Genomic DNA, 20856 nt, shown 5'->3' with positions numbered 1-20856 from the left:
TATGACATAAAATCCTATAAAGGTACAATCATTGACTACTGTACACCATAAACGTTGAAATAAAAGCCATATTTATGTGGCAAGCCTAGTCGAACAAGGTAATATAAGAACATGTGCTCATCATCCTGAGGAAACTCGATACAGCAGTAATCCGCACGTCCGATAATTTCACTCGAAGAAAGTGACGGAAACTTTGACTAGTAACAGAACAGTAAACGGATGATAAATTCCTTTACTTATTTCACCCATGTTTTGATGGGGACTTGTTTATACATACCTCATTCACTTTAGTGATATATTATAAGAAAATTGTACCTAATTTAGAGTTGATTTCCATCACTAAAAATTTTGATTAGATTGAAAAAGCTCCTAATATTCAAATCATACGTGTTATATTTGCAAAAATTGTGCAATACATTGACCCACAAAGTAGTGTTTTTGTACAGTGTAGGTATTTAGCGTTTAAGTATAGTGTAGTGTAGGTACAGTCAGCGTCAAATAGTTCGTGACACCCAATGTCTACACTAATATTATAAAGAGGAAAACTTTGTTTCTTTGGTTGTAATGAATAGGCTCAAAAACGTTTTTAAAAATTCTTTCACCATTCGAAAGCTACATTATCCACCAGAGAGTAACATAGGCTACATTTTATTTTGGAAAAAAATAGGGTTCCGTAAAATATGTAGATAATGTAGTCCACGCGCGCGAAGCCGCGGGCGGAAAGCTAGTAGCCAATAAGTTCGCAACGTCTTTGACACAATTGGAATAAGGTTGTGTTGTCACCGGTTTGGCCACTTTGGGTGACACGAACTATGTATTTTACACTACCTACAATACAATATAAGGTATATAATGTATTATGGTGTAAATATGCCGAGAGAAAAGGCAGTAATCAAATTGTATTTTGCCGATGGACATTAGGTTTAGCTAATCTATGTTTTCCTCAAATTCGCTATTATAGTCTGTGAGAACTCACATAATAGAACAGCACGCGTGTGGTCAATGTAAACAATGGAAAAGTGATTGTTGGCAAGCGCTGGTAGTAAACGGAGAAACTGCGGCGTGCTGCGAATGCAATCAAGCCTAATAGTTCAGTGCTAGGCTCTATTTGATGTTACCGAAGCTCTAAATATTCTAGACAAGTGTTTTGTACTTGGTAGAATTTTAAAAGGAAGATTTGATAGCCTGGAAATATCTGAGATTAACGTTAAAGTCATAGAGAGTACCTGTTGCCATTGCAAGTCATAGAATTTTTATGACCCAACGGTTAGGTGTAGAGTCAAACCCTATAAGACGGGTCCTAGGTCTATTCCACTTTGATCACCTGAAATTGATCACCCAGTGGCCTCCAGGCGACATTTTGGTGTCCTTTGAGCACCCATGGATAAGTTCACAGGCAATCAGATGTTATCTAATTATCAAACTAACTAACGTTAAGTTCATCAGTTGTTAAACGAAACTTTAGAGTTTTTGATGTAGCTATACAAACTACATATTTAATTATACAGATCTATATACAGTCTAAACTTATAAGACTAGTCTGGCTTTCAACGCCCAAACAAGTTAATTGTGTGAAATGTATATTTTTAGAACGCCATAGTCAAAAGTCAAGGCCATTACTTATGGTAGACAGTTAACAGACAATCGCCGCCAGTCTGGCTCCAGTCACGATCTTCGATCTTCATTAGTGAATCATGTTGTGTTCAAAATTTCTAATCTTTTATCCAACACAACAAAGATTTTATTACGTAGGTGTGTGAATGTTGTAATGTATTTTTAATCTAACCCGGAATCAGGTAGAGTCTGGAGGGGTGGAGTCTAGATAGAGTCATAAGCTAATAAAAGCTAGAATTGACCATTGTATACTCAACATTTAGTAGTTGTCATAGTGAGGTAAAGAATACCACATTAAAAATTATATTTTGTTGCACAACTAAACAAACTTGTCTCTTAATCCGACTTAAGTACACACTCGTAAAAGCAATATGAGACTTCAAAGAATCGTTATTACGATTCTTTGAAGTCTCATATTGCTTTTGGTGAAATAAAAAGGTTTGTCTGCCCTCCTGCAGTATACCAAATGACCTGATGGTGATGAAGATGACGATGATGATAAAGTATGATGTCTTACGCCCGTATTCACAAACGATGCTTAAGCTTATGTGACGCAGCAAATCGAACGCACAGCGTTGAATTGAGCTCTGATTGGTTCGTGTGTTAACCTGTGCGTCCACGCACTGTGGGATCTCATAGAAATGTTTGTGAGTAATGTCTAAACGACGATCCGGCTCGAAGGACCAATATGTTACTTCGATAGTATGTGTAATAAATGAAAGACAGTAATCTTCATGCTGTTGTCTCTGCAAGTTATCCGTACCGGAACACTGTCTCTTCTTTTTGGATCTAGACCCCTTTAACAGACTAGATCACTAGAAGTTACCCAACGCCATGGACGGTCACGCTCGGGGGGGCATGTGGCGCGGGAAGTTGCTCACTTCCGAACGGTGACGTAACACAGCGTACGATAAATGGGTTACTCGGCTGTCGTGTCGGATATAGGGATCCGTACACTTGATTTGGGAATGAGATATTGAGAATAACGTCTTCTTCTAAAGCCTGGTTGCTGTCGCGCTCGCACACTCACTGCGGGCGCCCGTCGCACAGTCCCGACAGCAACATAATTACGCGCGAACGATAAGGATGGGTAGCTTGGGGTCAATGGACAAAATTGGGACAATGGAAAAAACGGACCAGGCTTTATCAATAATACGTAAGGAGTAAGGAATAAACTGCGTTTATGATAAAAAAGAGTCCAATAGTCCATGCCTTACTATCAAGGTAGTTTGATAATGTTTTTTTCCACGGAAAAAGGCAATTTTCTCACATGTGTCGTGTATTCGAAATAGACAATGAGATTTGGTAAATATCGGGACGTTGATCCAAGTAGGTACACTTTCAGTTTGGGCCACACTGGCCCGTATTACATTACATACATCCTAAGAAAGTCCATTAACTATCTTCCTGATACTGAGGCTAGTATAAATCTTGATTTTCAACCTAAACAGTTTTACAGTATAAGTTGAAAAACTGGTACGGAATCCTCTATTTAAATACGACTCGTCGCTGCCCGGTTCTGCTGCTATGCATCGGGGCAGTTTTTTTGCGATCACGTTTGCATTGTGAGAGTTCAGCGATCGACACTCAAATTGACGCAAAAACTTTATTGTTGATGGACTATTTAGTCTTTTTTACCGACTAAAATAACTTCTAAAGAGTGTTACTCGTGAACTATTTTACCTACCTACGGATTGATGCCCAAAAAAAAAATGAAGCTTTCTTGAAAAATATTCTAAAACTGCTGTCATTTATCTAATCCATAATTATTTTTATCAGAGGGGCTTACTGCTCTACTTAAAACACTTAAAAATCTACGATATAGGTAAAAGGGATGTGGGAGATAGGAGATTTCCATATGAATATGAAAAACTATTTCCCGCTTCATCACCTCCGTGAATTTCGGTTTGTTAGAGAAGATTTTATCGCAACCTTTAAAATCTAAAAAATCTTTAATTGTGTCAAAAAAGCTTGTAAGTCGGCAAAATGTAGTAAGGCGTAGGTTGAGTATCCATTCCTTATAATTTTGATAAATAAATTATTTATTTTCAAAACATTTAAAACCTTATAAGCGCCATCTGCTTGTGTATCGGTGAAACAACTAACGTAAAAGCAACTTTTTAGTAAGACCATAGCATAAAAGTGAATGGATTTTCCATTCTGTAAAACTTGATTGCCAGTGGAATACATAGATGGCGTATAAAGCTTGTGTCTGCAGATCAATGCATAAGATAATTATTAATCATTATATTTGTTTTTAACAAAAATAAAATTCTTTACACTGAAGTCTAAAAAATATTTTTCAGGGAAAAAATCTACCTTGACTTCTGTTATACCCATGTTCAATAATGTTCATATATGTATGTATATTCAAATTCAAATAGTTTCTAGGGCACTTAACGATATTTTATACTAGTACTAGCGGCCGCCCGCGACTTCGTACGCGTGGATCCCGTTTTACCCCTTTATCTATCTTACGCGGTTTAGATGTTTTCATACAAATGTTTTTTTCCCGCTAATATCCTGTTGTAATTAAGCTTTAAGTTTACTAAGGTACCTGCATGCCAAATTTCAAGCATCTATCTTACGCGGTTTAGATATTTTCTATCTGTTTCTTGTTTTTATAGTCGCAAGAATCCGTAGAAGTTGGAAATTACTCACTGTGCTTTCTTTGTTAGCTGTATCAGGCCTGTTCATCTCCGCGAGTTTACATCGAAAACAAAACACGCACGATGGCCCACCTACAGGATACTATTCGACAAGGCCTCACATACGAGCGAACATTGACTCACGCACGCGTATTCTTGTGTATGATGGAAGAAAATAAAGAAAATGGTGTACTAAATACTGTGCAGTATTTAACTGCCTAAATAATAATAAAAACACAGAATGTACTTGTTTAAGTTGCCTCAAGACACTGAGAGGTAAATAAGTAGTTAATACACACACCGGCAGATTTAGCGGAACGCAAAAAAAAGTATGAAAATAAGGAAAATTACTACTGATCTATGAAATATTTATTATACAAAATAAAGAGATAATTAAAATAAAATAAAATAACATATATTTTTTAAATATTTAGTCGTTTTTATTTAATAAAAAATCATCGAAACGAAATTTCAATTTTTCAGTTTTGAACAAAAATTAGAAATTGTGGCCAGATTAAAAATTAGGGTAGCTTATCACTATCCAAATGAATGAATTAATGATGGGTATTTCCCCCTCTTGCTCTGATGATGGTTTCCATTCATCTGAGCATGCTGCAGTTAATGATATGAAGGGTATTTTGGGGCAATGTCTGCCATTCCTCTAGTAACGCGTTTCTCAACACCACCGGTGGTATTCTGAGTTTAACACATCTTTTAAGAAAGTCCAAGACATGCTCTATAGGATTCTTGTCTAGGGATCTTGCCAGCCACTGCATCATGGGTATATCCAAATGGTTTAGATGTGCCTGTACTGAGCGAGCACTGTGAAAACGAACATTATCGTGAATTAAACTAAAGGAGTCCACAATAAATGGAGTAAATGGCACATCATGTTCTTCTAAAATGTTCCTAGTGTACCATTCAGAAGTCGTATTTCCTCCATCACCCACCACTAACTCCGTGCGAGCTCCCAAAAAAATCCTTCCCCACACCAGAATTAAGCTACCTCCATAAACCACGATATTTTCAAAATTAAGACTAAATGTTACGTTCTCTTTGTGTCTCCATATTCGCTATCTTCCATCGATCTGGTTTAAGAGAACTCTGCACTCATAAGTGAAGAGATCATGCCTCCAGTCGTTCAAGACCCAATCACGATATTCACGTGAAAAGTTCAATATGTTTTTTCGGTGCTGTGTCACAAGTTGGAGCTTTCTCGGGTATGCACGACCCTATACCAACTTCAGTAAATCTCCTGTGAACTGTGGGCTCAGTCACTCTTACTCCTCGAGTGTCTTTAAGGTTATTTCTGGCTTGAACAGCAGGTAACCGCGACTTTCTGAAAACTCGAAGTTGTAAAAAACGGTCATCCCGTCGCGAAGTACGCCTTTTTCTGACTTGAACCCTCCTCCTAACGACAGAAATGATCAATCTGTACCGTTGGTTACTGCCATGGGTGGTCGATACTGATCAACGACGTCTTACGGCAGCCGATTTGTATGCATGGCCGTTACTTCTCATTTCATCTGCCTTAATGATTTCTGACGGTGCTAAGCTGGGCATAATAAACCCTTATAAGTAACTGAATGCTTACACAACAAAATTCTCAGAAAAAAACATCTTTCACGTAAAAGAAATCCAAATTAGCAAAAGCTTCATTCAATTCAAAACACTCAACGAAACTGTTGATGGGGTAATTTAAACAAAATAATTAAAAAAATATACTGTTGGCAATTATTTTTTTCATATTTAGAATTAAATTAAAAAATAATGTCATAATTAGGCATTTTTTTCCTAAAATAATGATGATATTGATGCTTTTTTTTCCGTTCCTCTAAATCTGCCGGTGTGTGTATTATTCATGATAATTCATGCTAAATCATGCATTTCCTCCGCCATTTTCCGCAGTTTGGCACCTCACGTCACATCATTTTACCGAAGTCAGCCCTATAGCGTCGGCGCAGTGCCGATCACTGACGTTTGTCAACAAAATGGTGCTTGACTTTTGAGACAGGCTAAATTACACCATATTGTTAATGACATTGAGCATACATTTTTTTAAATACCTGCGCGAAGTAAAACTTCTGTACGTAGTACTTATTATTATTCTGTGGCTGTATAGTCATCTGAAATCTTGACGATGATGTGCACTAGGGCGTGGGAAGAACCTGTAACATAAAAACATTCCATTAGATCTATTTACGTATGCGTAGCACAGTTCTTTGTAACACACGTTAATTACACCGTAATAGGTACGTTCCATCCATTTATTAGCAAGTCATCCGATTTGTAACGAAATGTAACACGTAGTTACATGGAGTTTCGAAATTAGCGGTATTGCAATTAATGATACGCTATGCGAAATCAATCTTAGAAGAGTTAAGAGCGGTAGTCGACATAATAATATTTTAATATTCTCTGTTCACAAAATTAATGATGGGCGTGAACAGGTTAAAACAAAGCTTGCGTTCCACTGAAATGCTTCTTCTTTTATTGTGTCGGCTGTTTAAATCCAATTACGGATATCGAATTTGAAACTTAAATATGTAATTAAATGCATTGATAACATGTGGGTTCAAACACCTGAGGTCACTTAGTCACTAAGTGCTTGTCAGCCACTAATAGGCGTATGATATTATGACTTGATCAGACCAACAACATAAGGTGGCGTACAGAGGCAGTGGTTCAAAAAACAATCAGATAGATATTTCACATAAAAAGCTTATTGTTATACCTACATTTTGACATACAAATTAATCCGTTATAGTTATAACGATAGCTTTAATAGCTTTGTTGTAAACTGGTCGACTTGCCTTATACGGTAGCTAAGACAAATGATTCGTTCAAAAACTACAATGGAATGCGGATCATATTATATTTTTTCGAAAAAAAAAAGTCTGCTGATGGCCGTTTTTTCTCTATCGTAAGTTAGTTTGTTTTATTACATTTTTTGTGTATAGTCTAGACACGACTTTTTAGTTTTTGGCAAATTAAGTTTATTAATTTTAAAATATTATGTTGTAGAGCATACAGGGGAGAGCACATCAGACATTTATTACAACAAGTGTGTATCTTGATGTGCCGTTGTACTACATTGATATTTTTAATGATATTTTATGTGAGTGCCAAGGAAGGAATATTGTTGTAAGATGTCTGTGGGGTAGCGCATTTTCTTACATAACTTTTCAATTCCTATCATTGGAGGTCCGAAAATATTTCTCATACAATTTGACACCATAATGATAATTCTTCATAAAAAATTTAAAACCTACATATCGATACCTCTGGGCTCAAAGGTCGTAAAGGACAAAATACCGAAAATGAGTTTTTTATACAGTTGTACTCAGAATTTAATTCTCTATCGATCTGTATATTTAGTTTGTCGAAATTCTCAAAAAAAGTGCCTTTACGACCCATCATATTTGATAAGCTAAACAGAATTCATCGTGAAAATTGGGATGTAAATACCATTAGATTTTTTAGTACAGTTAGCATGGTAGTAAAGAACAAGTAAAAACAAATTTTTGGGCGTATAATGTACATGTAGTATAATCTATTGTCCTATACAACCCAAATTTTCTTACAAAAGTCTAAATAATATGTCCTTTACGCCCTTAGATTATCTAAACAAATATTTTAAAAATCTACAAAAAGAGGATATTAAAACAACTGAGTAGGTAAATTTTATAGACGTTTCTTATTGTATTTAAAGTATGTGCGTTTAGAACAAACGAAAGAACTAAAAAATCATTAAAAATATGTAATAAAACTATTTTAGAGTGTAACGATTATGTGATTTGTACATTAAGAAATGATGACATCTATCCACATCGGGTAAAGTAATGATGCTTTTTATTATTTCTCATATTTGACGAAATTAGGTATTTGTCAGGTAAAAGATAATTAAAAGATGATTTAACACAATGAAAACATGCTATAAAATAACGTATCACCTAATTAAGTTAGGATAGTCATCATACAAATTTGAAAAATGAAAAAGCTAGATGAGAAAAAGAAGTCACCTTACTGTAGTACCAAAGGTGTCATTATTACACGACTGCAGAAGGAGGGTTATGTTTTTTCGAGTGTATGTATGTTTTATATGCATAAATCACACAAATGCTACGCTTTACAATTGTTTTTAATGATTTCCTAGTAATTTTGACTAACGTTCTTTTGAGTTTTGACTGTAACAATTATAAATAAATAAGTATAGTTTCTAAAGTTATTTGGATCAGTTAATAAAGTATAACTAGTAGGAAAAATATTTACGCTTAACATGGGAAAATATGTACTATAGTGTCAGTTGAGACTTAATGTACTAAAAAGCGTGAATGCACTTTTTTTCGAAGTTATATTTTTATATTAAAAATAATTGGCTTTTAAAAACTGTATTATGTAAGAGTAAAGTAAGTGGATGTACTTTACTGGAATGAAAAACTTCCTACTTGTAATCTTACTTACCTAATATTTCTACTTTTGTGCCAAGTACAATGACATAATTTCAAGCTTTTATGAATAACAATGTTTTAACCTATTTAGAATTTAGAATAATCATAGTTTGGTTTTCGTTTGTCCTTAATAATTCTATCCTATCTCCAGTATCATAAGGTAAACTGGTTGACAGACTGCCCTATAGAATTAAGTCCGCCATTTGTAGGTTTTCGAAACAATAATAATGATTAAATAAATAAATAAAATTAAATTGGTTTCGGCTTTTTGGGTAAAGTAGACATTATTATGAAGATTTATTTAAAAACGTCATAATATTTATTTTATAAAATCGCTCTTATATCGGAAATGGTATCTTCTAGTTCGAAGATATCAAAACTTCTGCTTGCTTAAATAATAGTTACATAAATTGTGTGTATAATACTATAATTCATTAAAAATATGTGAAGAAATGGTATATTACACATCAAATACCATAAAACATTAAATATTTAAGCGAAATTATCAATTTACCCTTGCATAATACCTTACCTGGGTGTTCCGTTACGACCTATGAAAACCCATAAAACACTGTAAATTGTCCTTTATTACCTTGATTTTGTAGTTTTGTAAAATAAAAATAGACTTACGCCCTGAGTAACTTGCCTAGGACGAATATTTGAGGGGCGTAAAGGTCTTTTTATTGTAATTTTGAGGGCGTAAAGGAAATCTATCTCAGTAAATACTGCCCTAGTCCAGTTTTTCAATACTTCCTCGGAAAATGCTGTGAATTCTAAGCACTTTCTTCTCAGGTCATATTTTAATAGCTCAAAAAACAAAAAAGTTATCGTCGAAATAAAAAATAAAAAATCGTTTTTTGCTTCTCCTGAAAAGTCGTACTTTGTCCTTTACGACCTTTGAGCCCAGAGGTATCGATATTTAAAAACATAATCATAGATATTCATAATATCACTAATCATACACTTTGTTTTTACTAATATTTGTTTTCATATATTTTTCTATACTAATGATCGAAACTCATAATCATTCGAATAAATAACTATAACATTCATAAATGTGATGTATCCTAATATTTGTTTTCATAAATTTATTACTTATAAGTGTATTTATCGGTATCCTTCCGTTTGGCCAAAATACTTTTCGCCAAATTTCACTTCGCAAACAACTTATCGCCAAAGTTTCATTTCCCAAATGAACTTTTAGCAACTGTACTTTTCGCAACTAATTCATTTGGTCAAATTATCATTTGGCAAAATTTTACTTGGCAAATGTTTATATAGCAAATGTTTTATTTTGCCAAATATTATATCCCAAATAATTTGTTTGGTCAAATTGACACTTCACATACTTACCCATCGTTACCCACAAATCAAAGCATAAGGCAGATGATCATGGTTTTCACAAGAATTTTATGTAAAACAAAGAGATTGCAGAAAATAGTATGGTTGCAGAAAGTAGGTATCGCAGAACAGTGACCCTTAACGCGCGAAGGCGAGCGAAGCGTGCCGCGGCAGCGGCCGCCGAGCGCTAGAATCACCTCTATTGTTTAATGAATCATTTGGAAATTTCGATAAAAAGAATGAAATATGAAAATTAATTTATTATTATTGTTTTGCCAAATGAGAATTTGCCAAATAAAATTTTGCGAAACGTTGTTTGCGATGTGATAATTTGGGAAACGTTTTTTGGCCAAACATTAGTAATCCGTATTTATCCATATTATTGAAAATTAAATCATGATGTCTTTATTCGTATTAAATCGTATTTTAACATTAAATTAATATGAAATGGTCCAAAACAGGCAATATTTTGTGCCACAAAACTAACGTGACAGAAACGAATCGCTGCAAAACCGATTCCACGTAGTCTTGTCTGCCCTACCCCTAGAGTGTAATTTAAAAGCCGGAGGCGCGGAGGGAGGGCAGCCCTCGTCCGTGTCCCACAGCGACGGAGACGAGGAGATACCAATGCATGTTGCATGCTTGCTTTCATGCTGCATGCTCCGCATGCTTATTTACTTAATTAAATTATATATGATTATTTTAAAGATACGAGTATGTCTGTTATAAAGTAAATTATTCTGAACAACAACATTATGAGTTGAAGTATGTTCTTAGTAACAACATTATTAATTAAAACAATATGATCAATGAATGTTATGAAGAAAAAAGATCTGAAAATAAAAATTATGTATTTTGAATGGTTCTTGGCAGTAACAGTATTGATAAAAAAATTATGATTACTTAAAAAGTTATGAGCTCCGTTGGTAGTAATAAAAATGTATGAATAAAAAAAGTATGAAAAATAAAATTATGAAGAGAGATTATTATGAACACAAATCGGTAGTAAGACAAAGAATAGGATTTAGAATTTTATGTGAGCCAATATAGAACCTGTCTGTGGTCTAACTGTGACTTCAAAAGTAACAAGTTGTTTTATGTGTCATGACAAACTCACAGATGAAAAAGAGCTTGTGATAATTCTTCGAGTCATTTCTTTTTATTTACTCAAAATCGAACGGAATAACTCATTAAATTGTACAGTAGATCGGGGCTGAAAAAAAAATTGGTAGTGGCTTAAACCTGTGGTTAAACCACCACTTCTCACTAGGCCCGTCAATGGTGTGAAACATGAGTAACATTAGTTTCTCGGTAGCCTTTCGTATTACAGAAAGCTAGCACCGTCCATTACCTGGTCTAGATTAATATTCACTGTGGAGCCAGTCGTGAGCTGGACGTCGAACATTAGCTGTAATTAGGTGTAATTCCTGTGGCTAAAGCAGGGACGGATTGGAAGGGCAGGCCTGAGAGCGAAGAAAACTAAAAGACATAATACAAAGTGGAGTACCTAACTAAGAAAAGTACAAACATGTATTGCGCGTATATAGCGGGGGAGCCGGAGTAGCACCGCTCCCCATAGAATGGTCTGGTGGTGGTCCCCAGGATGTTGGGCTACTGCTTTGAAGATGATAGTTGATAGTACCAATAGTACTAACTCATTAGCTATGGATACTGATCGCACCCCCCTCATAGCAGGGGCCAGGCCCCACCTGAAAACGAAACTAATGAGTACAAATGAAAAGTTAGTCAAACTTTTCATTCACGTTCTTCCAAAAAATATTTTACCTAAAAGCCGAATCGACTGAAACGATAAAAGAGTTTGTGCAAAAACCATTAATGCAAAGATATTGCACTTATTGAAGATAAAACATACGAAAAGTATATTGTTTTGTTTGCTTAGTTCACTTCGTCAAACATTTTTTGAACAATAATAATGTTATGATATTTTATAGACATTTTAATTAATGTAAAAAGCTACTGGAGGAGGCCTTTGTCCAGCAGTGGACGTCATTTGGCTGAAACGAAAAGCTACGGATTTGTGGACAGTGAACGGGCTAAATGCCTTTTCTGTGTAAAATTAGTCCCCATTTAAATCAAACCTTATCCCACCAAAAACATTCTGTAAAAAACTAGCCAAGTCTCGATGGAGCTGCTTGTTTATCTCTAAAAAGTAATGAAATCTAGACAAAGTCGTGCCAAGTCTATGGTTCTTTACTGCGATTTCTTTTTTATTATAGTTAATGTTGTGTGACTTGGCCGTTGAAGGGTACAAAACCAGGTGCTCCATGACACCATTGCACCAATCTGTTGCCAGAACCACTACCCATTGACGATGGAAAATTGCCACTTGGAAAACGTTGATTTAATAACCAGTGAATTGTAGGCTTAATAAAGCTGCGTATTTCAATAATACTTATGCATAATTATTGATTATCTTAATAAAGATTGTTCAACGGCCAAGTCACACAACATTAACTATAATAAAAAAGAAATCGCAGTAAAGAACCATAGACTTGGCACGACTTTGTCTAGATTTCATTACTTTTTAGAGATAAACAAGCAGCTCCATCGAGACTTGGCTAGTTTTTTACAGAATGTTTTTGGTGGGATTTCACTTCTTTTTGTAGAATGTGGCATAATTATTTAACGTCGTCGTCCTTTAATATTATCGTCATTTTTTTACGATATTAAACACATCTACCTTTAAAATGGACAACGAATCAGAATTATAACTAGAGAGGAAAAAAAATCTGGACACCGCGGTGCAGAAAATCGACGCTCAAAGTGCTAGCGCCATCTAGCGGTGAGCGGTACAGGCGAACACCACGGTGCCGGTGTGGCGCTAGTAGTATTGATTATTATGAATGTGGTGTTACTCCAGATCTTCGATTTTCCTAGTTTTGATAGTTTTCCCTTTATGTGGCCATTAAACCCTAACTCTGTACCAAATTTCAGCTCTCTGAGTTAATGGGAAGTACTAGTTCTATTTTGATGATCATCAGTGAGTGAGTGAGTGTCATAAATGCGAAACTTTGCTTTCGCTTAACTTCGGAACTAATTGACCTACAGACTTGAAATTTTGGATTTTAAGTGTGTGATTATAGCTTACTAGATGACGAAAATTTCTGCGTTCTGGTCTTATCTAAAGGTTCTCAAATAGAGGCCTGAAAATGCGGCGAAATGGTTCCAGTAAAGGATGGTACGGCAGTGTTTGCTTCGCGCTCGACTTGGCGGGGGCACTGCCGTGCCCCCAGATAGGACGATATGTTTACAAAGTTGTTCTACAAAGTAGAGTCCGTCCCTGGTAGAAAGTCCACGTTCAGTCGGCTAGTGCCAGGTGCAATCTGATAGTTCTCAGGCCCAAGGCGGCGCCGCTCGGATCCTGCGAGGGCAATCACTGTAATGACGATGGCTTCATTAAACAATTATTATGGAGTAAATATTTGTGCTGCTTATTAACTTTTAGAAGTTTTTCTTGTAGCTTGTCAATGAATATTTACGGTAATACTTGATCATAAGTCAACTGAGTGGTGGGTGAGTCCCACGCGAGTCAAATGTGAGTTAAGCACGACCTTATTAATTTACGGGATTGGACACTGGCGTGATTACCATTTGTTAATAAGAATGATAAGAATTACAAAGTATAATATAGAATACATAAAATTACCTCTGTAGACATTTTTCATAGCTTTCAAATTACATAAACGAAAATTATTGACTTTTAGGCTGGGTTGCACCATCTTACTTTAACTTTGACAAACGTCAAAATACTGTCAAACTCCATACAAAAAGCACCGGTTATCGTCATAGTTATCGTTAAAGTCAGGTGGTGCAACTCAGCCTTAGAATTTGTAGGATGTAAAAGATTTGCCGTCTTCAAGATCCATATTTAACTATAGGCTGTTAACTTGACACATTTTATTTGTTCTATAGCCTACATTTACCCCAATAAATACGTCTTATTATTTACACCATATAGGTTGAATGTGTCTAAAATAGGCCTTTACCCACGGAAAATACTTGTCCAATTAAACTTGAACAGAGGTAGAGACTCAAAACATGTTCCGTGTTGTGGCATAAGTATAAGGTATACCTTGTTAAAGATAACAGCAATATATCGTAATAACCGATTTGCACGTAGCTAGTTTGCATGAAATTATTATGAAAGACTTTTGCGAATAGAAAGAGCGTGAACTCATAATATAAGTAGAAACAGTGGGTACTTCTGATCTTGAAGTTTAAGATAAATAAATCGTATAATCGGGACTGCTCTCCTAACAATATCAGCAAAATATATTATTCGAGAGGGTCGAAAGTTACCCGAAGAGCACGGAAATCTTACTAATATACAGGGTGACTGGAACTGAACCCGCCATAGCTAATACGCGTAAAGAGGAGGTCATTTGCTAATTATTGAACCTTACTTTCCATGACTAAAGTTTTATAGTTTAGGAGATATGTCAATTTTTATACTTATTTCAGATTTTTCCGAAATTTGACCTAAAAACCGCTCAGATTTTTTTTCTCGCATGATTTTAACCGATTTTTTTATTTGATACTAATCTATACTTATAATAAATCTGTAGAGAGGTCAATTCTGTACATGAAATATATTTTCAAAATAACTATCAGGGGGTGATTAGTGATCGATACTGATGCCAAAAATGCAATCAGTAAAATTTTTGTCTGTCTGTCTGTCTGTCTGTCTGTCTGTCTGTCTGTCTGTCTGTATGTTCCTTATAGAAACAAAAACTACTTGACGGATTTTAACGAAACTTGGTACAATTATTTTTCATAATCCTGGGCAGGTTATAGGATACTTAGGAATTCCCACGGGAACGGGCATTAGCGGGAAAATCCTTTTGTATGAAAAATCTAAACCGCTTAAGTGAGACGCTTGAAATTTGGCAAGCAGGTACCTTAGTAAACTTAAAGCTTAGTTACAACAGGATATTGCAAAATTCCCACGGGAACTGGAATTAGCGGGAAATTCCTTTTGTATGTCTGACTCACTGACATACCCACGCACAGCCTAAACGGCTAAACGTAGGCACTTGAAATTTATAAGGGACGTAGCTTAGGTACCGTAGAGGTGCACTAAGAAAGGAATTCCCGAAATTCCCACAGGAACAGGAATTACCGGGAAAATCCTTTTGTATGAAAAATCTAAACCGCTTAAGTTAGACGCTTGAAATTTGGCATGCAGGTCCCTTAGTAAACTTAAAGCTTAGTTACAACAGGATATTGCGAAATTCCAACGGGAACGGGAGTTAGCGGGAAAAAACATTTGTATGAAACAAATCTAAACCGCGTAAGATAGATGAAGGAGGTAAAACGGGATCCACGCGTACGAAGTCGCGGGCGGCCGCTAGTATCGAATAAAACTTTAGTCAAATAAAAGAAATTTCAGATCCAGATAATGATTGAATAACTAGTTATGAGCCGCCAAAGTTCAACAAAAGTACAAACCACAATAAAAAATTCAAGTTCGAATTCGATTTAAAAAAAACTAATGGTAATAATGGATTGACAATGATCTTAAAAATATCTTTACCTTCTCTTCTTTCCAATGATATATCACACGTAGTAATTAGATATTGAAACTTATTAACAATTCAAAATTAGTATGGATAATTTTTGTATTATTACTCCATTTTCTTCCATAAACTTTGAATTTTTGACAAATTTCAATATTTAATTACAACGTGTGATATATCATTAGAAAGAAGAGAAGCTAGAGATATTTGTAAGATTATTGGCAATCCATTATCACCATTATTTTTTTAACAATCGAATTCTAAGTAGAATTTTTTATCGTGGTTTGTACTTTTGTTAGACTTTGGCGGTTCATAACTAGCTATTCAATCATTATGTGGTTCAGAAATTTATTTTATTTGGATAAAGACATATTTGATATTAATATCAAATAAAAAAAAACTGTTGAAATCACGCGACAAAAAAAAATGAAGCAGTTTTTAGGTCAAATTTCGGAAAAATCTGAAAAAAGTATAATAATTGGCATATCTCCTAAACTATAAAACTTTAGTCATAGAAAGTAAGGTTCAATAATTAGCAAATGACCTCCTCTATACGCGTATTAGCTATGGCGGGTTCAGTTCCAGTCACCCTGTATAAATGCGAAAGTTTGAATGTCTGGATGTTTTAATGATTTATTATTATGTATTATTTATTTTATTATTATTTTTTATAACCCAGAATAACATATTATAGGCTATAATTAATGACGATCTGTGACAAACTAAATTTCACGCGGGTGAAGCCGCGGGCTTTTGCCGAAAGTGCTTTTTTTAAGCCTATTTACAGAAATAAATGAGTTTTTAAAAGCTAGTACTTAATAAACGGACCATATCTTTCGGTTTGACTGATGGGGATGGGACGTCCACCTACAAGGTGGACCGACGACATCATAAAGGTAGCAGGAAGGCGCTGGACGCAGGCCGATACAAACCGGTCAACATGGAAAGCATTGGGGGAGGCCTATGTTCAGCAGTGGACGTCCTATGGCTAAAGTGATGATGATGATCTTTTTTTGATTTGGACCTACGACTGATCCAAATCAAAAAAGGAGATGGTCCTGAAAGTTCCCTAGTTTCACCTATGATACTTTTCTTTAAAGCTGATTTGAAAAAAAACGTGACTTATGGGATTGAACCTACCATTAATTTCTGTGGTGGTGCGTGTTTACCTAAACAGTTCCAGTTCCAGTTATCTGAGCGACGCACTTCCGCCCAAGTAGGAAGCTGCGGCCACGCCACGCAGGGCTACCCTCAACTACCACATAGGGATTTGTGAAACTATGTATCGCTTTTTTCAGTCCAAACATATAGAGGTTTGCTTTTCAAGCATTACTTAGCACCACTGAGCTGGGGTGGAGCGAATCTTGAATTGACTCTACAATATACGCCGTGTCCGGTTTCCTGTGCTTGTATTTTGGTATTTGTTTCAGAGCTAAATATACGAATAATATCTAACTGTATGTATTCTAAATATAATTAATAGTATTAAGCATTACTTTGCGAACATCCATAATTAGATATTAAAATAGATAAAATTCCAAATAATTGAATCTATTCAAAAGGTTTCTTTTGTAGATAGTAAATTTTAAGCCTCTATAGGTACGATGTTGATGATCTATTCAAGTACAGAAGTCCGTTGCCTAATCAGTCACTACATTATATTTACAAGCTTATCTTAATTTGGGCTAGCCAATTGGAGTGATAGCTATTTATTTATCTAATTTCATTGCGTAAAAGTGCTCTTTAAGACCATAAAGCCTATAGGATGGTGATGATCTATGTAGGTACATACGACTGTTATCTAGTCAACACATTATTATTCAAACTTATCTAGTTTTGGCTGAGAATTGGCGTGATAGTCATTTATTTAATTTGGAAACGTAATAAAAGTGCTATGTGAGCCCATTCAAATAAATGTATTTTATGTATTCCCACATCGCAGCCCTGCAAAGGACAAAGACCTAGAGCGGTCACTTCCCGCCTCTGGACGTAGGAAAGTGGTCTAGCTCCCATATAAACGCGTGAACTTGATACGCCAGGCCACTTTTCCACACGATACAGACTGGAGCACTTTTCCTTTTACATTTTCTCATTTGAATATAATGTGATATTTTAATGGTTCAACAATAATACAGACATGGCGAAGATTGAGATTCTGGTGAGTAGCTTTAAATTTACTAAGATTTTAGTTGAAATAACTACAAAGGTTTGATCTATTTTTTTATCTCATTTTCCATTATTCAGTTTTTATTACATATTTTATTTCCATCATAATAAACCCTACAAACTATGTGCATGGTTTTAATAAGTATTCAGTACCTTTATTATGAAGCGTTTAAAAATATTTATGAAGCTTAAAACGCATTTATTTCCCCCTGGCCTGGCCGCGTAGTTTATAACGCGTACTTTGCGGTTGCAAATTCGAATTCTGCTGTATGAAAATATTGTGTGATGAAGCATTTATATGTAGGTATTTATATTAGAATGAAAATGAAAATGAAAATGAAAATACTTTTTATTAAATAAACACTTTACAATTACAAGATATGTGCCGCTCTCGTATAAGGTTAACCTGTGTAACGAGAGTCAGGCTCCTCCTCAAAAAAACATAAGACTAAAATTTAGTGTTTAGATTAAATTTTATCTTTTAATTTAAAAAATAATTTTAATTTAAAATAGAATTTCAAACTTAGTCTAGACTCTAGCTATGGTCTAGAGTTGTACAAGCTGGAGCAGCTGATTCCTTTGCCGCGATTTGATAGGTTTCTAGTAATAGTGGTTTGTTAACAACATTCTCATTAACTGGTACGAAATCACTTGTTACACCTAACTTAAGTTATTTCGCATTCGCAGATCAGTGTTATTTGATAAATGGACCTTTCATCTTGTCTTTCAATTCGTCAGCATGACGTAAAGACTTTACGTAATGACGCTAACAGCTAACAAGCTTTGATCAATTGCTCTTCCAACGTTTGAGTTAACGTGATGGATTAGTTAAACGCTCGTTTGTTTTAACTTAACGTACAGGATGCTAGGCTCTAATCAAGTTTAGGATACCTGGAAATGATTTATTACTTGTTAAGTAAATAAATTACGAGATGATGCGGTGGTGCACAATCATCTTGAGATCAATATGGATTCTAAATTGAGTAAACATATGTCGACACCATCAGTTGTTGAATAAAGAATTATGAATTTTAAAGTTTCCTTTAATGTATGCTGATTGTTGCTTATTTTCCTATTTTTCTAATATTCTAGACGCGAAAGTTTCCAAGAATGGATGATTAGATATTTGAGAGTGTTTGACTCTATCTTGGTTAGTATTTGGTTGTACCTACTTATTGAAAGTAAATAGGTTTCCTTAGTATTTATTCATAATGCTCATAATGTGTTGATTACTGATAATTTTCCTGAGAAAAAAAAGTTTTTGAACTTCAAGACACTTTTTTCATTTGCGGGAAGTCAATATGTACGTATATGTATGTTTGTTACAGTTTTTCATTGTCTTTGCCGCTCTTGTGTGCGCAAGCGAGTCGGAAGAAGGTGATCAAAAGAAGAGAGGAGCAGGAAAACCCACCAGCCTAAACGCTATCCCTACCGGGGCGCAGAAACCAGAGTACACCTATAACATCTACTCCAGTCAACCCTCGCAGGGCCAGTCAACCACGTACCAGTCACAAGTACCAAACTCCTTCTACCCGAGCCAGAGTTCCCAATACTACTCCCCAAATACTCAAACAGAACAATCGCCGTATCAACAACCGCAGAATTATCTGATACCACCGACGACATCGTCACAATTCGTCCCACTAAACTTCATACCGAACCCTGGTTACCAAACGAAATATCAGCTAGTGCCGTCAAAGACAGCCAATGGTAACCTTCAGTTAATCCTTCAACAGCCTCAAGGCTACCAGCAGCAAGTGCTGCAATATCCCCAAACATTATTATCTCCAAGTCCAGGTCAGTTCCAACACCAGGGTCTCTTAAACCACATCCCTCAAGGCCATTACAATGTAGCCCCGAACTACCAACCTCTGCAGCTCGGGAACTCTTACTTCGGGCAACCTTCTATGCTGTTGTTAGCTCAACCCAACCCATACAACAATCTTGTTTACCCTAACAATGGCCAGGGGCTTTATAATTACTACCCGAATTCTCAAACTAAATATGCGTCATCGTACCCATCGTCTTACTCATCATCTCCGCAGACATCAGAGTACGAAAAATCACAGCCACCTGCCCAGCAGAGCATAGCTAAAGAAGACAATGAGATCGGAATACACAACAACGAGTACTCCTCCCCGAGTGATACTAGTTACAAGAACGCATACGCGACTAGTCGCAGCTCCTCGTACTCCAAACTATAGGAACGTCACTACTTAGCCATAATGTCACATTCATAGAATAGTGTTGCCATTGTACGTCATTAAACTTATTTATTACAAGACTGTCCATTAGTGTAAGTGGTTATTGTTGATGTTTATTGTTGTTAATAAATTATGCATGGGTTGAAATGGTGTTTTAATGTCGATGTATAATGTCGAACGCAACCATGTTATTATACATTTGATTCATGATTAATAGAGCTTCGTTATATGATTTAATTTAACAGGTCCACAATATTACACGTATTACTTGTGGTACGAGTAGGTATTAATAACCTTTCATTGATGGCTCAGTTTCAAATAATTGAAAATATCATATTTGACAGATAGGACTGATTGAAGATACTTATCATTTGAAAGACTGTTAAATGAAAGATATATACTCAACATCAAATAAACCGCACCTTCCGCGACGCGAACTTTAAAGATTTTTTTCTGACACAATCATGGTACCCCAACAATATTGGGGTTATTTGAAAGCCCAATAAATATCCTTAAAGAAAAACACATTTAATTTCTTAACAAATGATGAACATATACCATAAATGTGACTTGAAAAAAGACCTCACTTTGGGCTCACCTCTGGGATTAATTAGTCCAAATTTTATGATTATAAAACCAAATAATGATCACACGTGTCCTCTTTAACAGATGGATAGCGATTAATCCCAACTTAACAGTTTTATAGCCATAAAAGTTAGCTCAAGCGTAACTGCCTATTTTTTGAAGAAGTGATTCTGGATCCTTCTAAAGACACATTTTTGGGGTAAAAACCTTTCCTTTAATGAAATGAAGCTTAGAACTAGGCTTTTAAATGGTGCCAATATTGGTGGGAAGTGGGGATGCATACGTTTGAAAGTGCTTGTCGCGGGAGGTG

At 35.5% G+C, this 20856-nt stretch overlaps 1 protein-coding gene across 1 annotated transcript; it reads left to right on the top strand.

The window, feature by feature from the left end:
• The first annotated feature begins 17630 nt into the window (after positions 1-17630).
• Positions 17631-20108, top strand: LOC114352856 (altered inheritance of mitochondria protein 3). Its single transcript, XM_028304599.1, has 2 exons — positions 17631-17749; positions 19086-20108. Exons 1-2 carry the CDS (start codon positions 17729-17731, stop codon positions 19959-19961), a joined length of 897 nt encoding a protein of 298 aa, XP_028160400.1. The 5' UTR covers positions 17631-17728; the 3' UTR covers positions 19962-20108.
• Positions 20109-20856: the final 748 nt, after the last annotated feature.

This window comes from Ostrinia furnacalis, unplaced genomic scaffold, assembly GCF_004193835.3.
Source record: "Ostrinia furnacalis isolate ACB-3 unplaced genomic scaffold, ASM419383v2 OfSCF1459, whole genome shotgun sequence".
NCBI lineage: Eukaryota > Metazoa > Arthropoda > Insecta > Lepidoptera > Crambidae > Ostrinia > Ostrinia furnacalis.
Note: the sequence above shows the minus strand (reverse complement) of the source record. Positions and strands in the feature narration are given on the sequence as shown.